We start from the raw sequence: 24795 nt of genomic DNA, 5'->3' as shown, positions 1-24795 counted from the left end.
CGAAATAGCTATCACTTCTACCATTTTTTCAAATTATTGTTGCTTTTCCACAATACAAATTTTAATTCAAAACGGCCTCGAGCTCAATATAAATTATTGAATATAATTGTTACAAAGGCCAAAAATAACAAAACCAAATAACTTAAGGACAAGCACACCTAAAAAGTTAAACATTCTAAAAATAGAATTATTAGCAAAAACCAACAATACCAACAACCACATGATCAAGTGAATTGCAGCGGAATAGCTGCGCTTGATTGTGTTGGCATAACAAAAATGAAAATAGTGGAAAAAAGCAAACGATAATTTACAAGGCGTACTTAGCACGGTGCATAGGCAACTGGCTGAGTCAGTGGGATCGTCGGTTCGAATCCTACTGAAAGAAGTCTGATGAGGAAATGTGGTGATTTCCGAAATAGCTATCACTTCTACCATTTTTTCAAATTATTGTTGCTTTTCCACAATAAATTTTCTTTAAAAAACGGCCTCGAGCTCAATAAAAATTGTTGAATATAATTGTTATAAGGCCAAAAAATAAAAAAAACAAATAACTTAAGGACGAGCACACCAAAAAGTTAAACATTCTAAAAATAGAATTATTAGCAAAAACCAACAATACCAACAACCACATGATCAAGTGAATTGCAGCGGAATAGCTGCGCTTGATTGTGTTGGCATAACACAAATGAAAATAGTGGAAAAATGCAAACGATAATTTACATGACGTACTTAGCACGGTACATAGGCAACTGGCTGAGTCAGTGGGATCGTCGGTTCGAATCCTACTGAAAGAAGTCTGATGAGGAAATGTGGTGATTTCCGAAATAGCTATCACTTCTACCATTTTTTCAAATTATTGTTGCTTTTCCACAATAAAAATTTTAATTTAAAACGGCCTCGAGCTCAATATAGATTGTTGAACATAACATCAAACGTAATTTGTTCATTGACCTTCACGTTAGTATCTACAGTAATTGCCGTGTTAATATAAAATTTACTTTTTGTCGCTTACGCCCTTTTGGTGGTTAGGGCTCGATATATTCCCTAAAATCTCTCGTGAACTATTCCCAGCAGTCAATTGATTTCTTGTGAGCACGTCGAAATAATTGCAATTAATGATCGCATCTGTTAGCGCAATGTGTGCAATGTTAGCTATCAGTGTTAATAATTTTCGCGCATGTGAAGCTTTGACTCGCTTCTCTATATGCTTGGTATTCTTCGCTATTGGTTGTTCTTAAAATTGCAAATGAGATTGGACCTTTTACATTTACCAATAGCATTCTTAAATAGTAACACTCTGCGTAATTTGTGTGCACTGTGTAAGCACGTCCCAATGCATTAGAAGAAAAGCATTTGCATATCCTTCAACTCGAATAGACCGCTTTCGTCGTTCAAATATTTTAGATGTGTCTTTCCATGTGTAATACTTCAGCACTGCTGCGTATAGCACTGCCCACTTTTTCTAAATGAGGTATTACTTCATCTAAATGACATATATATATAAGTATATGCTAAATATCATACATCTGTATCAAATAGCTGGGAAGAAATGATGAATAGTGGTTTCCTCTTAACTGGGGGTGTGGCTCCGCCTTTTTCTCCAACGATAATATATACCCTCATATGCATATGAAATCTATATCTGCGTAAATAGTTCCGGATATATAACGTATTTCGATTGTTTCCTGTATGGGACGTGGCACCGTCCATTTTTCCAAAATGATATACAGCTTGATTTATAAAGCACATAAGTATACCCAAATATCATTACTCCGCTCATAGTAATAGCGGGAACATTACGAATTAAAATGTGGCCTTATTTGGAGCCGTGGAACCGCCGATTTGTCCATTCTATAAATTCTATATAGCCTATGTTTCCCCCGGGCCACATGGACCTACAGGAAATATCTTATAAAGATCGGTTAAGCAATTTGGAGACCAATAAAAGTCACACACACGCACATTCATTTTTATACATACCCAATAAACATTGTGGGGAACGTTCGAAAATGAACTTCGATATCCAATACCAATATCGAACTGAGAACGAACTCATAAGCAACCTTTTCCAACGTTCATATTATATTGTAAACACACTCGAGATGGGTTCGAAAAAAATGAAAACCATAGTAACAAAACAGAAAGTGAAATCCTGCTCATTCTCGAAGTAAAATGTAAGAAAATCACTCTCTCTTATTAAAATTTCAATTCGATAATCGACTGGATTTCGAATTCACAACGAAGGGAAAATATATTGGATAAGGAAGGTTCACTTTGCTTGAGAAGGGCCTAGTTATCGGATCGAATACTAACCTACTCCGCATTCGTTATCGTAGGTGAGACTCGAAGAACAAATTAATTTTCCAAGCCCAATGTTTATTGGGTAAGGTGGTTACATATTATTTAGTTGTTTTGTTTTTCGAAAATTTATTTGAATAAAGATATTTTAAAAAACAACTTTCTTAAACTGAAAAGTAGACTAAAATCTCAACATTAACCAGGTTCCATGTCTGGCGCACACGATGTCTTAAAATTTATTTGATTTAATTTTATATAAGGGTATTCATCAAACCTTATAAATGCATTATAAACCGTATAAACTCATAATTCTGTAAACTTTATAAATCAACTGTTATATATTTTAAATATTTATTTAAATGAACATTATCTCGTCTAAATATAATTGTTTCCCATTTAGTGAGGTCATTTCTTAAGTTTCTTAATCCTCGTGCTAGTAGTATACAATTACTGATACTGAGCTCAACAACCAAAGAAAACACGACTATAATCGCAACTCTAAACGAAAGGAGAGTATGGAGTGTTCATGTAACAGAGTTCTTAAATTTGGGGCACCGAAATTGCGCATATGGAAACTGTGCATTTAGACATTATTTCGGTTGCAGCCGAAACTGTGCATGTATGCATTACTTCGCTTTTTTCCATATGCATTATTTCACTTTTAAAACGAATGTATGCATCAGTGCAGAAAAAAATTATCAACTGATAAAAAGTAACCTACTTGTAGTTAGCTTTTTTGCGGGATTTCTATAAAATATATAACTTGTGGTGTAGTGGTAAGCAGTGCGCGCTCCCACTCCGCAACGCCTGGGTTCAAACCCTGGTCAAAGCAACATCGCAAAAAATATAGAAAAATAAAATTATAGTTTAAAAACCTAAAACCTCCCTATTATAATTGCCATTCATACTATCATCAGGTATGTAACTTGAGCATAGAAATCGCTGCATCTTTTAGGCGCATCAATATTACATAGTTACATCCCGAGTTCATAAACGGAAGGTAATAATAAAAAGGTTTTTTCTTAACAGCGGTCGTCCCTCGGCAGGCAATGGCAAACCTCCGAGTGTATTTCTGCCATGAAAAACAGCTTCTCATAAAAATACAATCGCCGTTCGGAGTCGGCGTAAAACTGTAGGTCCCTCCGCTTTGTGTGACAACATCAAGGNACAAAAAGCTAGCTTGAAACAAGTGGACAAGTAATGCAGGAGTAAAGCTCGAGATTGTTTTCTTTAAACGGGTTTCTATTTAAATATCCTGCACTTCGCAAATACTTTTTCGAATTGAGGACAAATAAAAGCAAGAATATTATCATTTTGAAGTTATGTCTGACGGAGTTCGAATATGGGACACCTACAGCAGAATATTTAAACAAATATGAAATGTGATAAAATAAATAAATAAAAAAAAAAAAAAATAAAAAAAAAAAAAAATAAAAAAAAAAAAAAATAAAAAAAAAAACAAAAAATATAAAAAAATATGTTGTTTTTCCTATTGATATTTTATGCCCAAAAGTAGTTAGTTACAAGCTGGTTACATCAAATGCAGAGGTAACCAACCTTGACTACATCTAATGCAGAGCTAACCACCCTTGACTATTTCGCGGCCATCGCCATAGAAATATAGTTAGCTTTCGTCAATAAAATTATACAGATAATAAGTGAATTATAGGTCCTTCCTAATCAACTTAAAGTTAGCTTATAGTTAGATACATTTCCTGCAAGGTACGCATAATATCGGTATTTTCTCATATGCATTATTCCGGTTTTCAACCGAAACTCTGCATGTATGCATTACTTCGGGTTTTTCATATGCATTATTTCGGTTTTCAACCGAAACTGTGCATGCATGCATAATTTCGGGTTTTGTTATATGCATTATTTCGGTTATCAAACGAAACTGTGCATGTATGCATTCCTTCGTCTTTCACATATGCATTATTTCGGTTTCCATCCGAAACTGTGCAAGTATGCATTACTTCGTCTTTCAAATATGCATTATTTCGGTTTTGAACAGAAATTGTGCATGCATGCATTATATCGGTTTTTGTTATATGCATTATTTCGGTTTTCTAACGGAAGTGTGCATATGGATAATTTCGTTTTTTTCCAATATTAATTACATATTTACCTCTACTTAGTAAGGGTTTTAATCCCTAAGCGCGGTCGAAGGCCGCCTACGCAGAGAGAAGTTCTGCGCAATTATACTTCCGGTCGCCTTTTCCGGCAATACAAAAAGGAGAGTTCTACTCAGTAAGGGATATAGTTCCTAAGCGCGGCCGAAGGCCGCCTACGCAGAGAGAAGTTCAGCGCAAAAGTACTTCCGGTCCCCGTTTCCGGCAACACAGAAAAGAAAATTCTACTTAGTAAGGGTTATAATACCTAAGCGCGGCCGAAGACCGCCTACGCAGAAAGAAGCTCTGCGCAAAAATACTTCCGCCCCTCGTTTCTGGCAACACAGAAAGCAGAGTTCTTTTTAGTAAGGTTTATAATCCCTAAGCGCGGCCGAAGGCCGCCTACGCAGAAAGAAGCTCTGCGCAAAAATACTTCCGCCCCTCGTTTCTGGCAACACAGAAAGCAGAGTTCTTTTTAGTAAGGTTTATAATCCCTAAGCGCGGCCGAAGGCCGCCTACGCAGAAAGAAGCTCTGCGCAAAAATACTTCCGCCCCTCGTTTCTGGCAACACAGAAAGCAGAGTTCTTTTTAGTAAGGTTTATAATCCCTAAGCGCGGCCGAAGGCCGCCTACGCAGAAAGAGTTTCAGCGCAAAAATACTTCCGGTCCCCTTTTCCGGCAACACAGAAAGGAGAATTGTACTCAGTAAGGGATATAGTCCCTAAACGCGGCCTAAGGCCGCCTACGCAGAAAGAAGTTCTGGGCAAAAATACTTCCGCCCTTCGTTTCCGGCAACACAGGAAGGAGAGTTCTACTTAGTAAGGGTTATAATCCCTAAGCGCGGCCGAAGGCCGCCTACGCAGAAAGAAGTTCTGCGCAAAAATACTTCCGCCCCCCTTTTCCGGCAACACAGAAAGGAGAATTCTACTTAGTAAGGGTTATAATCCCTAAGCGCGGCCAAAGGCCGCCTACTCAGAAAGAAGTTCGTTTTCATGTATGCACTATTTCGGTTTTTGTCATATGCATTACTTCGGTTTTGAGTCGAAACTGTGCATGTATGCATTACTTCGGTTTTTGTCATATGCATTATTTCGGTTTTGAACCGAAACTGTGCATGTATGCATTACTTCGTTTTTCTCATATGCGTTATTTCGGTTTTCAAACGAAAGTGTGCATGTATGCATTATTTCGGGTTTTTCATATGCATTATTTCGGTTTTCAACCGAAACTGTGCATATATGCATTATTTCGGTTTTTTTCATATGCATTATTTCGGTTTTCAAACGAAAGAGTGCATATGCATAATTTCGGTTTTTCTAATATGCATTATTGCGGTTTTCAACCGAAACTGTGCATATATGCATTATTTCGGTTTTTTCATATGCATTATTTCGGTTTTCAACCGAAACTGTGCATATATGCATTATTTCGGTTATTTTTCAAACAAAACTGTGCATATATGCATTATTTCGGTTTTTTTCGTATGCATTATTTCGGTTTTTTCATATGCATTATTTCGTATGCAAAGTTTCCATATGCACAATTTCAGGGTGCCCTTAAATTTCTATCTGCTTTTATTTAGTTTTGTTTTATTTGATTTACTTTATCTTATTATATTTTAACAAAATACTTTTTTTTTTAATTCGCTAGAATGAATAAAATAGACTAGTCAATTCAATAAGACCAAGTTCGATCCCTGGGCCAGATCACCCCCAAAAATTGTGGAACAATTTTTTTAATACATCTTTTTTTGTTTTATGTAAGCAATTTGTTTCTTTTATGGTAAGTTTTTATTTTACCAAATATATTTTAAAATACAAATTTACTTAATTAAAGAAAATAGACTAGTCAACTCAATACGACCTAGGCTCGACGCAGACAACGCTTGCAAAACAGAAACGACTTATTTTATTTTGATTTGTTTTATTTTATTTCCCTTTATTTTAGTTTATTAATTTTAATTTTATTTCTTTGTTTTTATTTTACTCCAATTCAATTCTATTTAATTTTATTATGTATATTATTTAAATTTACTTGAATTCTTATAAAACAGGTCCTGAAAGAAATGTATCAATTTTTCAAACTTCAAATTTATATTTGGTTTTTTTTTGTTGACAACATGATCCAGATATTTACAAAATTTAATATCACAATTAATTTTGTTCTATTAGTGCAAATTTGATTTAACTGTCCATTGTTTTACACAGGATTTATATTGCATCTGCTGCTACTCGCTGTTGTTGTTGCTTTTGCCGTTGCCGTTTCTGTTTATTGTTTACTGTTTTACTTCTATTCCTGATGCACGTGTGTTGTTGTTGTGGCTATGACTGTGGTTGTTGTTGTGGCTATGACTGTGGTTGTTGTCGTGCCTAAACAGCAGTCTCGGTGTGACTATGCGACGAGAGTCGCTCCACATCGATCTCGGGTATCGTCAGCTCATCTGGAATATTATCAGCATATTCTATGGATGAAGTTTCTGAGAGTCGTTTACTTAACGATGTTTGCTTGCGCAACACTTCAGCTAAAGATGTGTTAGTGTGCTCTCCATATCGCCCATCGAGTCCTTGTCGAAAAGCGTTGACCACACGAATCTAATTTTGCCAGATAAATAGAAAACAAAAATAAAACAGTGTATGAAAGGTAAAAAAATTAAAGAGAGAGAGAGAAAAAATGACAGATGGTGTTGATGTTTGTTGATTGGTGGTTGGTGTTTGTGCGATCGGACGAATTGTTGATTGGTCGGTCGTTTGGCGGCAGTGGGCACAGGTAATTGGCATCATTGGACATGAAGAACAGGCACACACACGTAGGTGATACAGATGGAAGATTTAGAGCGAACAGAGAGACAACAGATGACAGAAGAAGACGTTAGACATATGTACCAAAACGAGTAAAGTCGCAAACATCATCGTGGTCATGATCAAGAGCGTGGGCGTGGGCGGACGAAAAACGACCACAGTCATCGAACGAGAGGAGTTGTTGATTGATACAGGTTGTGTGCGGAGAGAAAAAGATAAGACACAAATAGAAATGGCATGTGTTGTACAGTTATAAAAAATTATTGTCGTAAGGAAAAATATATTGACATATTAAACATAAAAAACAAAACGAAAAATAAACCACAAAGCCACATTTAAAACGCAAAACAAAAAAATTATAAGTACGCAAATTTGTTATAAAAAAAAACATTTTAAGTTTCACATTAAATTTATGCAAATAAATATTTAACGTAGAATGAGACACGAATGAAAGTGAACTTAATGTAAAGAAACAGTAATAAATCGTAATCATTTAGAAGCAAAATGATAGCAAAAAGCAATTTTATTTTGTTAATTAAAATTTTTTGTTTGTTATTTTTATTATTGTAAAGTTCGTTTATTCATACGGTTAAAGGAAATTTCGGTAAAGCAAAAATTAGTTGTTCATATATGCGGTGAGTAACAACAAAAAACACAAGAGAACATCAAATATATGTATTTCATTTTTAATGCCGAAATAACAACAGAAAACCACATGCACATGCGGGCAAACCACAGAAAACGCCCATAAACACATACGTATTTTACATACACATCCATAGATCAATATATAACCAATACATAAGGACATAGTGTGAATTGCAAATGTGGTTGTAGTACCACGGGAATACGTATGTATATGTATGTATAGTGAGAAAATAGCGGGGTTATGAATGTTCATAGACCGTGGTAATGTTAAGATGCACAAGTAGAAGGTGTACAACAAACAGCACCACAAAAAAATTGTAAGAAAAATGTAAAGAGTGGAAGAGTAAAAAACAAATAAAAAATATTTCACACATTAGTATTTTTATAACTTTGCACATTTATGAAAAAATAACAGTTATGTACTGAAAAAATTTTAAAACCAGGGACCGCAAATAATGATTGTCACTCAAATTTCAGTCATACTGAAAGAAATTGGTTGCAGACATAAACAGTACACTTTATTATTGAAATGTAATAATTGTTGCACATACTATCCTTAGCAGCATACATATGTAGTTAATTAGTTTTTGACTATATTAAAAAATTCAGATAGGAAATGTAATTTTTTTAAACTTGTTTTCTTTCCTTAAGCTAAGATCCTATCATCAGCGCAATGGGCCGATTTTCGGCGCATTTCATGTACCGATGGTAAGGACAAACACAATTTTTCAAAATTCGGAAATCTTAGCCGAAATGGTGCTGAATATAAACAACCAAAATGAATATTGCTGTACCGATAATGTGAACACTCTTTTGCTTATTGTATGGCAATGAAATTATAAAAAATGCGGTGATTTTTACCGATCGCTCATGCGCCGATCAAAGTCGACAATGTGTTTATTGTTATTATCAAGGAACGGATTTTATGGAAATTTTTTTTTTTTTTCTGCTGAAGAGATAGAGTATATTCGACAAGGAATGTCCACGATTTAGCTTTCCCTGATTCCACAAATACACATTTGATGTTGCCTTTTTTGCCTTTTTTAAGATATTTGCCTTTTTTAAGATATTTGCCTTTTTATGCCTGTTGTACCTCTAAAAAAGTATTATTCCTGATAAAAAAAGTTTCAAACGTTACATATTTAAATTGGGCGCCACTTATATCAACTCACGTCGAGCGAACGTTTATTACATTCAAGGCTGTGATAAAGCCTGTTCTGTTACTAAAAAATCAAGTTGATAATGAAGAAAATCGACGCATAAATAAAGAAGTAATAAGTGGTCATATGAAAATGTGCAAAGATTTTTTGTATGAAAAATGAGCAGGAAAGGATGTCACACGCCATGTAAAATATCTCGAAATCTTATCGACAGGATAAAAAACTAACTCGATTTTCGGAATCAGCGAGCAATTCTAAATAGGAATTGGATAAGTACATAGTGGCGTCCGTTGAACACATTTCTGTAGACCAGTGTTATTTTTAATTTTTTGTCGTTTTTAATGAATTCTTTTGCCTTTTCTGCTATTTTTAATGCCTTTTTCTGCCTATTTCGCTATTTTATTTTGCCTTTCCCAGCCTATTTCGTTATTTTATTTTGCCTTTTTTAAAGGTTTTTAGGTCCTAAAAATCCGTTCCCTGTTTATTATTAATTAAGCACGATAGCGTGGTCATGTTGTACCGATTAATTTGGCCGATATGCACCAAAAAGGATTGTCACAATATGCGATGTTAATAGGACCACTCAAAAAGTAGTTGTACAATTTTTTAATAAGTAGCAATCAAGCACGATGAAAATCTGTACATATTGTGCCGTTTGCGCCGGTAGTGGGATCCCAGATATAGAAAATAGTATTTTCAAAAAACGTTTTTGCCAAATCACATTGAACAGGTAGTATCAGTAGAGCAGCTGATTTGATTTTTTTTATGATTTGATCTCTAAAATGTCAAATATATTTTTAATTTTTCTTTACGCAAATTATAAATTGTCAAAATCGTTTTGCATGTGAAACCTTTGCCCATACAAAACATGCGATTGAAGAGTAACTTTTGGAACGTTCACCTACCTCAGCAGCACAAACGCTGATTACCGGGCCTTGTTTTTTTTTTTTGTATTTCACATGGCTCACTTTGATTTACAAGAAACAAATCAGAACAGTTTTTGACACTTTAAATACCAGAAGCAACAACAAAATTCGCGTAAATTTTGTGTTTGCTCTAATGCTATTACCTGTTTGATATGCCTTGGCTTTTGCTTTTTTTTGCTTACTTACTCAGAGTTTTTAGTTGTATGTTTGCTTTTCATTCTCTCAGCAAAACAATACAAAAAATAATTTTTATTTCTAGGAAAAAAATTACACTAAAAAATAGTTTTAAGTTTCTGACCGAAGTAATTGGCACCTTTTGAGCTTAATTTTTTGTTAGGAAAGTGTAGTTTTTGTATTTTTTTGCTTAGAAAATTAAAAGCGAAATTTAAGTTCCTCTTTTTGATTGTAAATAATTGTAATTTTATTTTATTTTTACTCAGAGTTTTACAAAAGTCGATTTTTTTGCTTGTATGTAGCAAAAAATATAATTAACAAGTAATGTTTAGCAAAAAAAACGACTTAGAAAAAAAAAAAATATATATATCGTCGTTTAAAGTACAAAACCGCGTATCACGATAATGCAAAACCGCGTATGTAAGGTCACCAAGATTTTACCGGAGAGAGTAAAAATATATGCTACTCTTGATCAGCGGTATAACAACTATGCTGTTATTTTGCAGTACATGGTCTAATATCGATATATTGGTATGAATAGATAAGGCATTATACTTGGAGCTTCCTACGAGCAAATCTAATTTTTGGCACAAATGTTAGTTACGCGGTTTTGCAAAACGACGTTATGCGGTTTTGCACTTTAAACGACGATATATATACATATATTTCATGATCCATCCAATGATCGGATCTAAACCAGATTAGTATGGGACCACCTCTGAGATAGTACCTTTCCGATGCAAAAAGAATTCTCGAAATCAGTTGACGTGGTTATGCAAAGTTATGCGTTAACATACATAAAAAAAAAGTATTTCGACGATCTGATAACCTCCTCCGTTTTTGGAAGTCGGTTAAAAATAGCTTACATTCTGGGCAATACATAAATTTTTACGAATAATATTTATTTTCTGATCAATGAAACTTAAAAACTAGTTATTAAAAAATAGTTTTCCAAATAAAATTTTAATATGTTCGGTCCCTGTATAAAACACTATTTTATATACATACATATACATATGTACAAACTGATATTTGTGTATAGCAAAAAAAATCGACAGCAAATGAAAACATATAATAGTCTTAGACGAGTATGTAAATATGTATATACCAAGGATGCATTGTAACGTTAATTTTAGCGTTTACCAAAAAAAAAATCAATCGTTTCTGTTGAAACGATTCAGTTTTTTTATCGTCTAGGTTTTTATCAAAATAATTCTATTTTGGTTTTTAACGAAAAGAATTTCAATCGTTAATGCTGGAGTTGTAGCATGCATTTAGGTGCTAGGTGTTAATAGTGAGCTGACAATGGCATACAACAACTTTTCGTTGATTTATTTTGTTTCGATGTTAACGATTGGTGATTTAATTCATTTCAACGTTAACGATTGAGTTTTGTTTCGTTAATTTAGCTCTGAAACGAAACAAAAGTATTTTGATAAGCTATTTTTGCACATCAACAAAACGAAATCGATTCATATAGTTTGTTGAGCATCTCTGGTATATACATATCGTTACCTTAATATAGAAAGGCCCTGACCCATTTTCTTTCAAAATCCGTTTTCGTACAAAACTATGTAGATTACCCAGTAAAAAGTATTTCTGAATTTGAAAGCAACTGTTATAGTATTAAATTAGTTGCGTATCGTTGGAAAAGCGTCTAAAAGAAAAGAAGGAAGTTCTATACCAAGGTAGCGATAAGTATGAGGTGCGTACATACATACATACAAATCTTTATTTAATTTTAATATCCATACTATTTACATAGTCCAAATAAACATACATATCTATTATACATGTGTATATCAGTGGCAAACACACCCACACTAATACATATTGCGAAGTGTGTGGCAGCGCAGTCCTATTGGTTTCCCTGTAAACCATTTTTTCAGAGTACTTTAAATTGTAGAGAAATTTTAAAGAATTCGTAAAGATCTCATCCGATTTTTTGCCGAATTTTCTAAAATAAAATAAACTGTGCACACTTCGATTCTTTTACGAAAATTCGGAAGAAAATCAATCGGTAAAGCAATGAAAATAATGATGGTATGTGAAGAATTTTTTGCAGAATTTTTTCAGAATTTTCTATATTTTTCGTAAAGAAATTTGTTTACGAGTTCGTGTCAACCACTTCATATAATTTTCTTTGAAGATTAGTAAAAAAATCGTTACAGAAATGAGATACTCCTAAAGATTTAGTTAAGATTTCGGGAACTTTGGTTTGCAGGGNATTCGGAAGAAAATCAATCGGTAAAGCAATGAAAATAATGATGGTATGTGAAGAATTTTTTGCAGAATTTTTTCAGAATTTTCTATATTTTTCGTAAAGAAATTTGTTTACGAGTTCGTGTCAACCACTTCATATAATTTTCTTTGAAGATTAGTAAAAAAATCGTTACAGAAATGAGATACTCCTAAAGATTTAGTTAAGATTTCGGGAACTTTGGTTTGCAGGGTTGTTGTGCTCTGCCGAACACTCGCAGCCCGACGTATGTAGTTTACAGTGTGATTGCAGCGACGTTGGCAGCTAAATACAACCTATCCACGCGTGAATAAGAAAGCCAAAAATGTTCGACACTGATACATACGCCACCAGCTCAAAAGCAGGGAAATGTGGAACGTTTACAAAAAAAATACTTTACTTTTTAAAACTGTTTGTACATATCGCTGGCTAAGAGTGAAAAGTTGCTAATTCCACTTTTTATAAAATAATAAATTTTAAAGCAAGAACAAATAAAAATGCATCTATTTCTAAAATCTTTTCTAGACACGGATACGCAAGTTGGCTTAGTTCAAAATAATATGTGATAAGTCCCAAACAATAAAAAAAAACTTTTCATTATTCATCTATAGTATATCTTAGGTGTTGAATTGGTTCGGAGCAACGAGGGCCCCAAACCATCTTTTATTTACTTTAAATTGATATTTAGTTCTGCGCTTCTCAGATACTTTTTCATAGTTTAGAAACACAACACACACATTTTTATTAATATTTTAACATCTTTCGCCTGACGGCTTCCAAGCCAACCAATAACAGCAAGCACCTCTGCACACTCAGCTAAAGCGAAAGGTATGTAGAACTGGTTCGGAAGCATAGAAAACGGCATGCACAGCGAACTAGATCCCATCTGTCGACAATTCGTAAAACATCGCAATGTTAAATTCCCCACAGGGTTACGCATGCACACATAGTATACACATGCATAAATATCTACAGGCTATATCTAGTTAGTAAAGGGAAAATGTTGAGTCGGAGGTCACAGTGTCGCGACTCCATATAAGCTGCGGCCAAAAATAGTAATAGTGCTAAGATTCCGCTGAAATTTGTTATAATCCTTCTTTTATTAACCGGGACATTACACATTCAATTTTCCTCTTTCAATTTTCAGTACGCTCACACTTTTTCACTAACACACTCTTATTTATTACTTGAATGGGCAACTCGCTTTTAATTTTTCCCTTTCAATTTTGCTTTCAATTTTGTGAAAATAAAAAATTACTAAGCTTCGCATGATAAATGTTAAACTACAATGGAATTAAAAATGGAAAATGTTCATCAGAAGCTAGTTAGTTACATTGTTTTCTTGAACATGACATGTTGATAATGAAATTGCTTCCCAAATTGAATGTAGCCTACGTAATGGCTTTCAATTTTGATGATTTTTGACAAGCAATGTGTGTGAGGAAACTGAAAGGCAAAACTGATTGTGCGTCGTCAGCGTAAGGAAAGAAGAAATTTCAAGTATAAGGATACTTAAATAACTCCACCGTAGGGGGCAAAAATACTAAATGGTCTCGATGAAATGTATTGGGTGTTATCAAGCAAAGCCAAAATGTGAAATTTTACAAAGATCGGCTTACTTCTACGCCCACAATACACGCAAATTTGCAAGATGAAGTAAAAAATGAATTCACTTTTATTTTTATATACAACCTTATTCGGCGTAAAAATGTATTACATGAACATATTGAATGATGACCTCCTTGCGATACTCTGCATAAAAAAACATGAAGCGCATCTCAGCGCATGTTCTCCTTAGTCTTAATTCAAAATTAACATTATTAAAAACCAAAATTTAAAAAACTCGCCTATAGGCGATATGGTTTTTTATTGCCTTCTAAAGTTCTAGCAAACAATCACAATTCATTTAATTTTTGACATCTTAACTATTACCGTTACCCCCCAGATGGATGAGATAATGAAAACTCAGAGTTGGTGTATACCAATAAAAACTACTAAATATATTATAAGACTTGAACAAATTGTTTAAGCCTCTGCATAAATCATTAAATTTGCCGCACATGCATTGTTTTTGTTAAATATCTCCTTAAAAATATAATTGCTGTTCTCAGCCCATTCCGGGAAAAATTGGCAAAGGTATTTTGAAAAATATTATTTGAAATGCTCTAATGGATGTAGTTCCAAGCAATTGGCATCTATTTTTTTTATTTCTCCGTCGATTTTTACCAGTTTTGGCTGCAGTCGCGACACAGCGAGGTGCCTCGCAGCTGTGTGCTCTGTGGTGACTAAGCCTGGCTGCCGCTGGCAGTCAGAGAAGATGTCGACAAAGCTCTGGCGTTTATGTATATGACCGCTGGTTACTAGACTTTTCAGTACCTTCATATCACTAGGAAAACAAAGCAGGCTACTACAAATTTATACCTAGAGTCTATTACTTAAAGCAGCAGATGGTATTGCAGTTTTGCTTGCAGTCACAAGCACAGTAGCGAAAAAAAGCTTATAAAAAGAAGCACATCAACAGCAGCAAGCGCCACTATGCTCTCGCTAAATACATATATTGACCAATAAATAGGTACGTTAAAAGTAAGCACGCGGGAATTTCGAGTTCGTCGCTTAAGTCTTTTGTTCACACCCTATGTGCGCGGGCAAGTCTTCTTTTAGGGGCAGAAATAAATTAATGATTTAGACCAGTGCACTGCAGTCCAGGTAGCTAGTAGCCTCGCGAAGGCATGTGCGCTAAGTGTGTTATGTGTGCGTGTATATTTTCCCTGGAACTGATTTAGGCCTTGAAATTTAGGAAGCTACCCTACTGGACAAATCTGACGGAAACTAATACACTAGGCATGGAAAAATCTATTCCGATTCCACACCGGAATTTGAAGATTTTCTCGAAATAATCGATTTTAGAGAATCGACTATAAATTTTCGGAACCGATAGAGAATCGATTCTGAGAACTCGATTCTCTTATTTTTCATACATCTTTAGATACGCGTCATTTGTTTGAATTGTGAAATTGTGAAATTTCTGGCATGACTAAGGGCCGATTTCATAATGAACGACTTTAAGTTGCTTTTGCAAAAGTTTCCTTTTAGTTAAAGTGTCATTTAAATGTATTTTAAACAAGAAGTGTTTTTATAATACAATAATAATAACAAAAGATCCATTTGAATGGAAATAAAGTGGTTAATGTTGATCAATGCAAAACTGCATCATCTCATTGTCATATATGTAATTATAACTACGAAAATTACGTACTGATTTTTTTTCTTCCAAAAGGGACCTTTGCCATTTAAATTGTAATTTTGGGTATTTAGCTAAAGGGCACATTTATCTTTAAAGTGGCTTTATGAAATCGATCAGCAAAATAAAGAATCCTTTAAATTTTTAAATATTCTTTTATTTTATTATGAAATCGGCCCTAATATAAATATTAAGTAAGACTCATTGGCACATATTCATAGAGATGCTAGAAATGAATTAATGGAAAAAAACAATTTTAAGGAGGGTATTCAAATTTATTTCCTTTCCATATCAAACAGTACAGTGAATATTTTTCAATCACACATTTAACATCAAATGAAGCAATTTTTCCACAAATTTATTATTAAAGCCCTTCTTACAATAATTTTACTTGACTCATTATAATGGCTATGAATGATGGCTGTATAATTAGTCGTTTTTATAAATTTTTTTAAGTGAAAGAGAGATTGAAATAAAGAATCGATTAGAATCGAATAGTTCGAATCTCGCCGTTGATTATTCGGTTCCGAGAATCGTAATGATTAAATAAGATTCGAGAACCGAGAATCGATTACTTTTCAAAACTTTCCATCCCTATAATACACAATACAATACAAGTATGGGCATTCCTCTGTACAGCATATGTTAAAAGGAAATGCAAAGTCACACCTACAGGAAAGTAACCATCAGATATTTCAAAATCGTCGCAGAAATCTGATATATAACACCGTGTGACAAAAACAAAAAAAAAAAATCGAAACACATGAAGAAATCAATATGCGCACGAGACTATGGGCCAAATATAGTAAAACTGCGTTTTTAGTTTCTCTCTGACGTTAAAATTTTTTTTGAAAGGACTTTGTAGTCTCAAAGATATGATTCATTCCAAAAATTATTTAAAAAATTCATCCCAATGAAGAAGAACAGTTTGGGTACCAAATGAAATCGAAAATTTTGTAGAATTAAAAACCATAAAAATTTGTTAGTTCACAAGGACGACTAGGTATTGAAAATGCCCTTTTAATTAGTTTTATTTTTTAAGCGAATAAATTTGGAAGGACAAAATTCGAGGGTTTGGTCGAGTGCATATAATAATATATATTAACATATAATTTTTTCGAAAAAAATTATTGTAAAATTTCAAGGATATTCAATGATAAAATGTTAAAAGATATTTTCAATAGCTAATCGTTGCACCAAAAAATTTAGTCGGCCTTAATTCTACAGAATTTTCTCTTTAATTTGGTAGTAATACTATTTTTCTACATTGCACTAAATTTTTTAAATAATTTTTTGAAGTAATTATAGTTTCCAAATTTCAAAGTCGTTAAAAAAAAAATCTTGACGTTAGAGAGAAAAAATAAAAACGTAGTTTTACTATATTTTACACTTGGTTTTGCGAATGTATAACATTTTTTGTGTGTCAAATTTGCTGTCGTACAGTGTAATCTGAGACTTTATACTACAAGTCTTATACTCAGATGATTCATCGGTGATCAGTCAGTAGTGATATGTTGAATTATCGGTACCCAATACTTAAAAAAGATTTCGGTAGCCAATACTTCCTTTTCGGTACCCGATACCGATTCTATACATTAAATGTTCGCAATTATATGCATTTCAAGTTTAGAAAAAACTTTAATTACCAATTTATATGATATCGGCTAAAACACTTGAACTTATCGCAACAGAGAAATATTATTTTATCAGCTTTAACCTTAGTCGATCCAAGGTTCAAGAAAAATGCTTTTACGGATGAAGAACCCTTTCAGGGGGGAGATTCTGTAACCAGTTAGCGGCAAGTTTCGGATCGATATCGCACTTGTTGACGTAAAAATATTTCATATCATACGTCAACAAAACCGATACCGATTCGAAAATTGTCGCTAACTGGTTACAGAATCTCTCCCCAGGCCTACAAAAATGATATCGTCCGATTCATTTGAATCAGTATTAAAAGCTCTATTGGCTCATATATTCGGGTTTTGATAGGCGAGTCTCCCCTGAACCGGTTTTTTCCATATTTTTGGCCTACGTGCGCTTTTATTCAAAACCTAAATATTTCAGTACCGAGTATCGAGAGTATATCGAATATCGATCAATACTTAAAAGTATTGACTCAGCACATCACTATCAGCCAGTTGTCCCGTAGAGTAACTACTCACACTTAGGGATCTTCCGATACAAGTAAATACGAGTATGTGCTCGATACTTTTGTTTCGATACCAACTACTTTTTTTACTCGAATCGTCGTCGAAATGTTGGTATCGAAAGAAAAGTACTTGTATCGAATCGATTTGAGCAAGTGCCATATCTTCTCGGCCATATGTTTTCTATGGAAGTAACTTTTCACAGGGCCGTTTTTATGAAAAATAATTGCTTTAAGCAATGGCACCACCAACATCTAAAGTGTGGATATATTTTTACAAAGTTAGTGATATCTCAGCAAAGTGCAAGATATGCTTCGAAACCGTAGTTTTGTGGGAACTTTTCAAAGGTAAAATTTTTTGTCTAAGTAATCGTATAACCTCTGGCGTTACTAACTAACAAATACAAATATCGACACCTGATTGGAAGGTTTTGGGTTCTTTAAGGGCTCACAGAAGTCTGCAGCGTCTGTTCACCAGTAGGTGCGGCTGCAAGCGGGTGTCTGCTTAGAGCAAGCGGCTCGATATATAAACGTGTATTTGGTTGCGAAACCACCACCGTCCCACCAATGGGTTGTGCGCTGGGTTTGGGATCCGCCACGTAAAAACCGTTTCCACGACGTGGAACGTGACGACGACCACGGCAACCGTTTAAAGGACTACGATTTGAGGGCATGCACCTGGAATGTCCGGACCCTTAATGGGGAAGGTGCCTCTGCCCGGCTGGTTGATGTCCTCGTAAGGACAAAAGCTGACATCACCGCCATCCAAGAAATGCATTGGACGGGGCAAGGCAAGCAATGTCTGGGGCCTTGCGACGTCTACTACAGCTGCCATGTAAAGGAGCGCAAATTCGCAGCTGGACTTGTGGTGGGAGAGAGACTCCGTCGCCGAGTACTGTCGTTCAACCCGGTGGACGAGCGTCTGGCCACAATCCGCATCAAAGCGAGATTCTTCAACATCTCGCTCATCTGCGCCCATGCCCCGACGGAAGAGAAGGATGAGGCATCCAAGGATCTCTTCTATGATATCAAAATCGTACTTGGCGAGTTCAATGCTAGGGTGGGCAAGGAAGGGATCTTTGGAACCACCGTCGAAAAATTCTGCCTCCACGACGAAATGCCCGACAACGGGTTGAGGCTGATCGACTTCGCCGAGGCCCGAAACATGGTAGTATGCAGTACTAGGTTCAAGCATAAAAAGATCCATCAAGCTACGTGGCTGTCTCCGGATCGAAAAACGAGAAACCAAAGCGATCAAGTTGTGATAGACGGAAGGCACGCTTCCAGTGCTTTAGACGTACGCACACTCCGAGGTCCAAACATCGCCTCGGACCACTATCTTGTTGCAGCCAAGATACGCACCCGCCTCTGTGCAGCAAAATGTGCGCCCAAACATGCAAGGAAAGCTTAACGTCGAAAAGCTGCAATCACAGCAGCAGTAGTTAACTGTCGCTCTGTGCAGACGTGTTGTTCTGGTGCTCGTCAAAATATTTGATTTTATCCGGTATAAACGCTTTAAATTTAAAGTTTCTGTCGCTACGTCTTGAGAAGCTAGTGCGGGGATTTCCTGTTGTCATTAATTCGTTCGTTTGCTAAGTCACCTGTGTGTTTTTATTTGGTTTTGTAAACCAAAACTACCACCTGCTACATATGGATTCTGCTGGTAAGCGAAAACCCACAACAACAACCATTAGCAAAGATTCTCCGGCAGCAAAACACCAGAAACTGGAGAGTAACGGTAGTCTCTCTGACGCCGTAGTGAAGGCACTGAAATCTACAGAAGAGAAAGTCTCTTTGATGGAAGAGAGGGTCAAAGAGCGAATTAGTGGCCTCTACAGTCAGCTGTCGCAGCAGATCTCATCACTTGAACAAAGATTCACTGCTAAACTGCAAGACAGCTTCGAGGCTGTATCGCAGCGTATTGATACGGTTGAGCGCAGGTGCACTAAACTTGAGGAAGACTCTGCTTATATTGTTAGCCTCTCCGCTGAACTTAACACAGTCAAAGCCGAATTAAATCAGCTAAAGCAAGAGAAGGCGGCTGGTGAATCAACTGATGCTATAATTTTTGGTTTGCCCTTTTCTAAAGAGGAGAGTTTAAGAGATATTTTCAGCTGTGCCTGCAAATCTGTCGACTTGCCATCTCCGCTGTTTCGTGATATTTTTCGCACAAGACATACAGCTGAGCATCCAAACAGTGCTGTTATTGTAAAGTTTAGTTCCCAATACGATCGCGCTCGCACTTTGTCTGCTTTCGCCAGATACAGACAAAAAACCAAAGCTGCGCTGTCTGTTAAGTTAGCAGGTTTTGGCTCTGACAGTAACTTTTTCATTTATGAGAGTCTTTCTGTTGTGAACAGAAAAATTTTGCAAGCTGGAATTAAGCTGAAAAAACTGAAAAAACTGCATAGTGTGTTTTCACGGCGAGGCGAGGTGTTTGTGCGTGTGTCTGCTGGCAGTGAGCCGGTTGCTGTACCCAGTAGCACGGACTTATTCAACATAATTAGTTATAACACATTAAATAATGTCTAACGTATATGGTTCCTCAGTCATTATTCATATCTGTATTATTTTTATTTTTCCCTCCTCTTTGTTTTCAATCTCTGTTAAGTTTGTCGATAACCACCACTTTTCTGCTATTGATTTATTACTTGAAGTTGTCTCACCCATATGTTATTCGTATGTCGGCGGATAACTCATTTTCTAGCGTTGACGATAATAAGTCGGTACTGCTAAATATTCTTTGTAAGCAAGGCAATGGGCTAAATGTTGTACACTTCAATGCTCGTAGCCTCAATAGTGAAAAATTGGATTATGTGAGACACTTATTTGAATACTCGACTGTCGATGTGATTTGTGTATCTGAGACCTGGTTCGATGCTGAACTTCCTGATAGTTTTTATTCCATTCCAAATTACAATTTATATCGAAATGATCGCGTGGGTAAAAGAGGCGGCGGGGTAGCTGTGTATACTAAATTATTTTTAAATGCTAAAATGGTAAGTTGCTCGCCCACGTCTGAAGTTGAGTATTTGTCTGTTTTACTGTATGATGCCAACATTAAAGTACTAGTGTCGTGTGTGTATAATTTCAATAGGTATTCTTCTTTTGAACCTTTTTTTGACGACATCTCTCAACGTCTTCTTGACTATGACCATTACGTTATCTGTGGCGATTTTAATGTTAATTTGCTTAAACATGATTCCTTATCAGCCAGGTTTATTGACTCTGTTGCATCTACTGGTATGTCCGTAGTTAACACTGTTGTGCCTACGAGATTTTCTTGCAATAATCGTCCTAGTTTATTAGATGTGTTTATTGTCCCTGAATCAACGGGTGTTCGTCTGTTTGATCAAATCTCCTTCATTTCTGACCATGACCTTATTTTTTGCAAGTTTGATTTTAAATTAACTTATGTAGTGGATGCAACGATAAAATTCAATTATCGTGATTACAAGTCAATTGATTATGACGCTTTGTTCACAGAACTAAATAACTTCCATTGGAATCATTGTTGGAATCTGGAAACTGCTGATGAGAAACTTGGCTTTTTGCAGAAAAATATTTTATACTTTTTTAATAAATATGTGCCTCTTCGCCAGTTCACTTCCCGATCCTGCTCTTGTCCGTGGTTTAGTCAAGAAGTGAGGACGGCTATTAAAAAACGCAACATTTTGTACGGAATATGGAAAAGAAAGCCATCCGATGAAACCTGGAATGCTTATAGGAGTGCTCGCAATAAGGCGTCTATTTCGGTCCGCCAAGCAAAGATAAAATACTTTGGCACAAAGCTCAATTCCTGCTTGCCTCCCAAGCAGTTGTGGTCAAATTTGAAACAGTTGGGTGTGCGCTCGGGCTCTGAGGCTCCATGCCAACTTGATGCCGATTTGCTAAATGAGTTCTTTGTATCCAAAAACTGTCCATCGGATATTGGTGCATTGGTCCCAAGGAGCTTACCTGTTAAGTCTCACCTGGCTGAAAAATTTAAATTCATTTCTGTCTTTGAGGACGATGTAGCTAAGTGCGTTCTTCGGATAAAATCAAATGCCGTGGGTGCTGATGAGATCCCTATTAAATTCATTAAAATTATTTTACCATACATATTGAGTAGTTTTACGCACACAATTAATCACTGCTTTACTACCTCTACTTTCCCTGCCGCATGGAAAGTAGCCACTGTTACACCTATAGCTAAAAAACCCGGTGCCTCTTCCCTGTGTCATTTTAGGCCTATAAGCATTTTACCGGGACTTTCCAAAGTATTCGAAAGGCTTATAGCTCAACAGGTTATGGATTTTATTGAGTCGAATAAGCTGTTGAGTCGACTTCAATCTGGTTTCAGGCCCCATCATAGTTGTTCAACGGCAATTGTAAAAGTGTTAGATGATATTCGTCAACCTTTCGATCAAGGTCACCTTACCTTGCTCTGCCTACTAGATTTTTCCAAGGCCTTCGATTCAGTTAATCACACATTGTTGTGCAATAAGTTGTCTAACTATTTTGGTTTTAGTGAAAGCGCAGTAAGGCTGCTTAAAGATTACTTAAGTAATAGATTCCAAAAAGTTAGGTCTGGTAATAAGCTCTCTGAGCTCGCCCCCATCTCTTCAGGCGTGCCACAAGGCTCTATTCTTGGCCCTTTACTATTTAGTATGTTTATCAACGATGTATTTACGAGATGCTCAAATGCCAATGTACATGCGTATGCAGATGACGTACAACTGTATCTCTCCAACAGAATAGGGTTGGTCGAAGACCTTAGTTATAGGCTTAATGAGGATTTGCACTCCATCTTTGAGTGGTCGAAGGAAAACCTACTTCATCTTAATGCGCAGAAGTCATATGTACTACCCATATTTAAGGAAAAAGTTGAGCATTCCGTGATTCCGCTTTTGCATATTGGTACTAGCCCACTTAAAGTAGTTGACAAAGTTACAAATCTTGGGTTTGTCATTAACTCTAAGCTAACTTGTGAGGATCATGTTAACAAAACTGTGAGCAAAATATATTATACTCTTCGATGTCTTAGAATTACTTCGCAATATGTTCCTTTAGCCACTAAGAAAAAGTTGGTTCAGAGTTTAATAGTTCCACTTATTACGTATTCTGAGATAGTTTATAGCAAGCTAGATTCTCACTCTAAGCACAAGTTGGACGTAGCTTTTAATTATGCCACGAGATACGTATACGGTCTGAAGAAGTTTGACCATCTTTCCTTGTTGAGAAACTCGATACTTGGCTGCGACATACAAAATTTCTTAAATGCCAGGAACTGCATCTTTATTTTTAAACTAATTACTCTTGCGAAACCGGAATACCTATATGAAAAACTCATATTTACTAAATGCTCTCGCTCTTTAACTCTAATTGTGCCCAAGTTCAATTACTTATGCTCATCCCGACTGTTTTTCGTTAACGCTGTTAGACTTTGGAACTCCCTTCCTCAGTCGCTAAGGAGGTTATTGTCTAGAGGCAGCTTCAAGAAACTTATACTTCAGTATTTCTCTAATTAAAATTTCTTGAAAACATGGTTATAGACTCTCGCAATCTAGATTATGTTTATTCATGTTTATCTTTCTTTCTTTTATTTTTTCTTATAATTTAATGTTTTATAATTACTTAATGTTTTAATGTTTTTTAGTGTTTTAATGTTTTATAATTACTTAATGCTTTAAATTATTAAATATTTTATCTGTGTATTTTTTTATTGTTAAGGTATTTAATTGCTTATATTTACATCGTTGTGCAAGAAAAGATTCTATCTTAATGTACTAATTATCATTAAATTAAATAAATACAAATACAAATACAACAGACAGCCAGCGCTTTCGCCACTCGACTCTCACACCTGCTCTCAGAGAGCACTCTTCAACAAACCGACATATGCGAGCAGTGGAACCACATCTCCCGCTCATTAAGTACCTCCGCCGAAGAAGTAGTTGGATTTCAGCGAGCCCGAAAGAACAACTGATACGATGACGAGTGTCAGGGAGATGCAGAGAAAAAAGATGTCGCCTACAGGGCCACGCTGCGATCGAGCGCAACGCGCGCTATGTGAGACCGCTATAGGGATCTGAAGAGGGACGCGAGACGTATTTGCCGCAATAAGAAGGGAGAAGCCGAAATACGTGAGTGTGAAGAGCTTGAAATGCTGGCTGACAGGAAGAATGCAAGAAAATTTTACCAGAGAGTTAGGCGACTTACGGAAGGTTTCAAGACCGGGGCGTACTCCTGTAAGAACAATAATGGTGACCTAGTAACTGATGTCCAGAGCGTACTTAAATTATGGAGGGAACACTTTTCCGCCCTACTAAATGGTAGCAGCACAGAAAGTTGTGGAGAAGAAGAACCCGAGCCCGCAGTCGATGATGACGGAGTTACGTTCCACCGCCTGACTATGACGAGGTACGTGTAGCAATAACGCGGCTGAAAAACAACAAAGCTGCTGCAGCTGACAGCCTGCCAGCTGAGCTATTCAAGTAAGGCGGCGAGGAGTTGATAAGGTGCATGCATCAACTCTTGTGCAGAATATGGTCAGATGCACGCATGCCTGACGACTGAACTTTAAGTGTGCTCTGCCCAATCCACAGGGCGACCCCGCCATTCGCGCCAACTACCGCGGGATCAGCCTTCTAAGCATAGGTTACAAGGTCTTATCGAGCGTATTGTGTGAAAGACTGAAGCCCACCGTCAATGAACTGATTGGGACTTATCAGTGTGGCTTTAGATCTGGCAAATCCAACATATACCAGGTATTCACAATACGCCAAATTTTGGAAAAAAACCCGCGAGTAAAGGATCGACACTCACCACCTATTTGTCGACTTTAAATCCGCCTTTGACAGCACTAAAAGGAGTTGCCTATACACCGCTTTGTCTGAATTTGGCATCCCCTCAAAACTCATATGGCTGTGTAAAAGGACGTTGAGCAATACCTCCATTCCTCCAGCTCCGTCAGCATTGGAAAAGAGAGGGCGACTCCCTTTCATGTGACTTCCTTAATCTGATGTTGGAGAAGATAATAAGAGCTGCGGAACTAAACCGCTCAGTAACAA

At 36.1% G+C, this 24795-nt stretch overlaps 1 protein-coding gene across 5 annotated transcripts in view; it reads right to left on the bottom strand.

Moving 5' to 3' along the window:
* Nucleotides 1–6488: 6488 nt before the first annotated feature.
* The window catches only part of PMCA (plasma membrane calcium-transporting ATPase 3), a 669337-nt gene continuing 651030 nt past the window's right edge, over nt 6489–24795 (bottom strand). For 4 of the 5 annotated variants that reach the window (XM_017617993.1, XM_017618010.1, XM_017618001.1 and 1 more), the window contains one exon: nt 6489–6999. In XM_017617993.1, the coding sequence (XP_017473482.1) occupies nt 6778–6999 (222 nt within the window). In that variant the 3' untranslated portion in view covers nt 6489–6777. Of the gene's footprint in view, nt 7000–11624; nt 11772–24795 lie in introns of those variants that run through there. The other variant, XM_017618037.1, reaches the window with a different exon arrangement.

Source organism: Rhagoletis zephyria, unplaced genomic scaffold, assembly GCF_001687245.7.
Source record: "Rhagoletis zephyria isolate East Lansing unplaced genomic scaffold, Rhagoletis_zephyria_1.1 Rzeph_scaffold_00032, whole genome shotgun sequence".
NCBI classification, from domain to species: domain Eukaryota; kingdom Metazoa; phylum Arthropoda; class Insecta; order Diptera; family Tephritidae; genus Rhagoletis; species Rhagoletis zephyria.
Note: the sequence above shows the minus strand (reverse complement) of the source record. Positions and strands in the feature narration are given on the sequence as shown.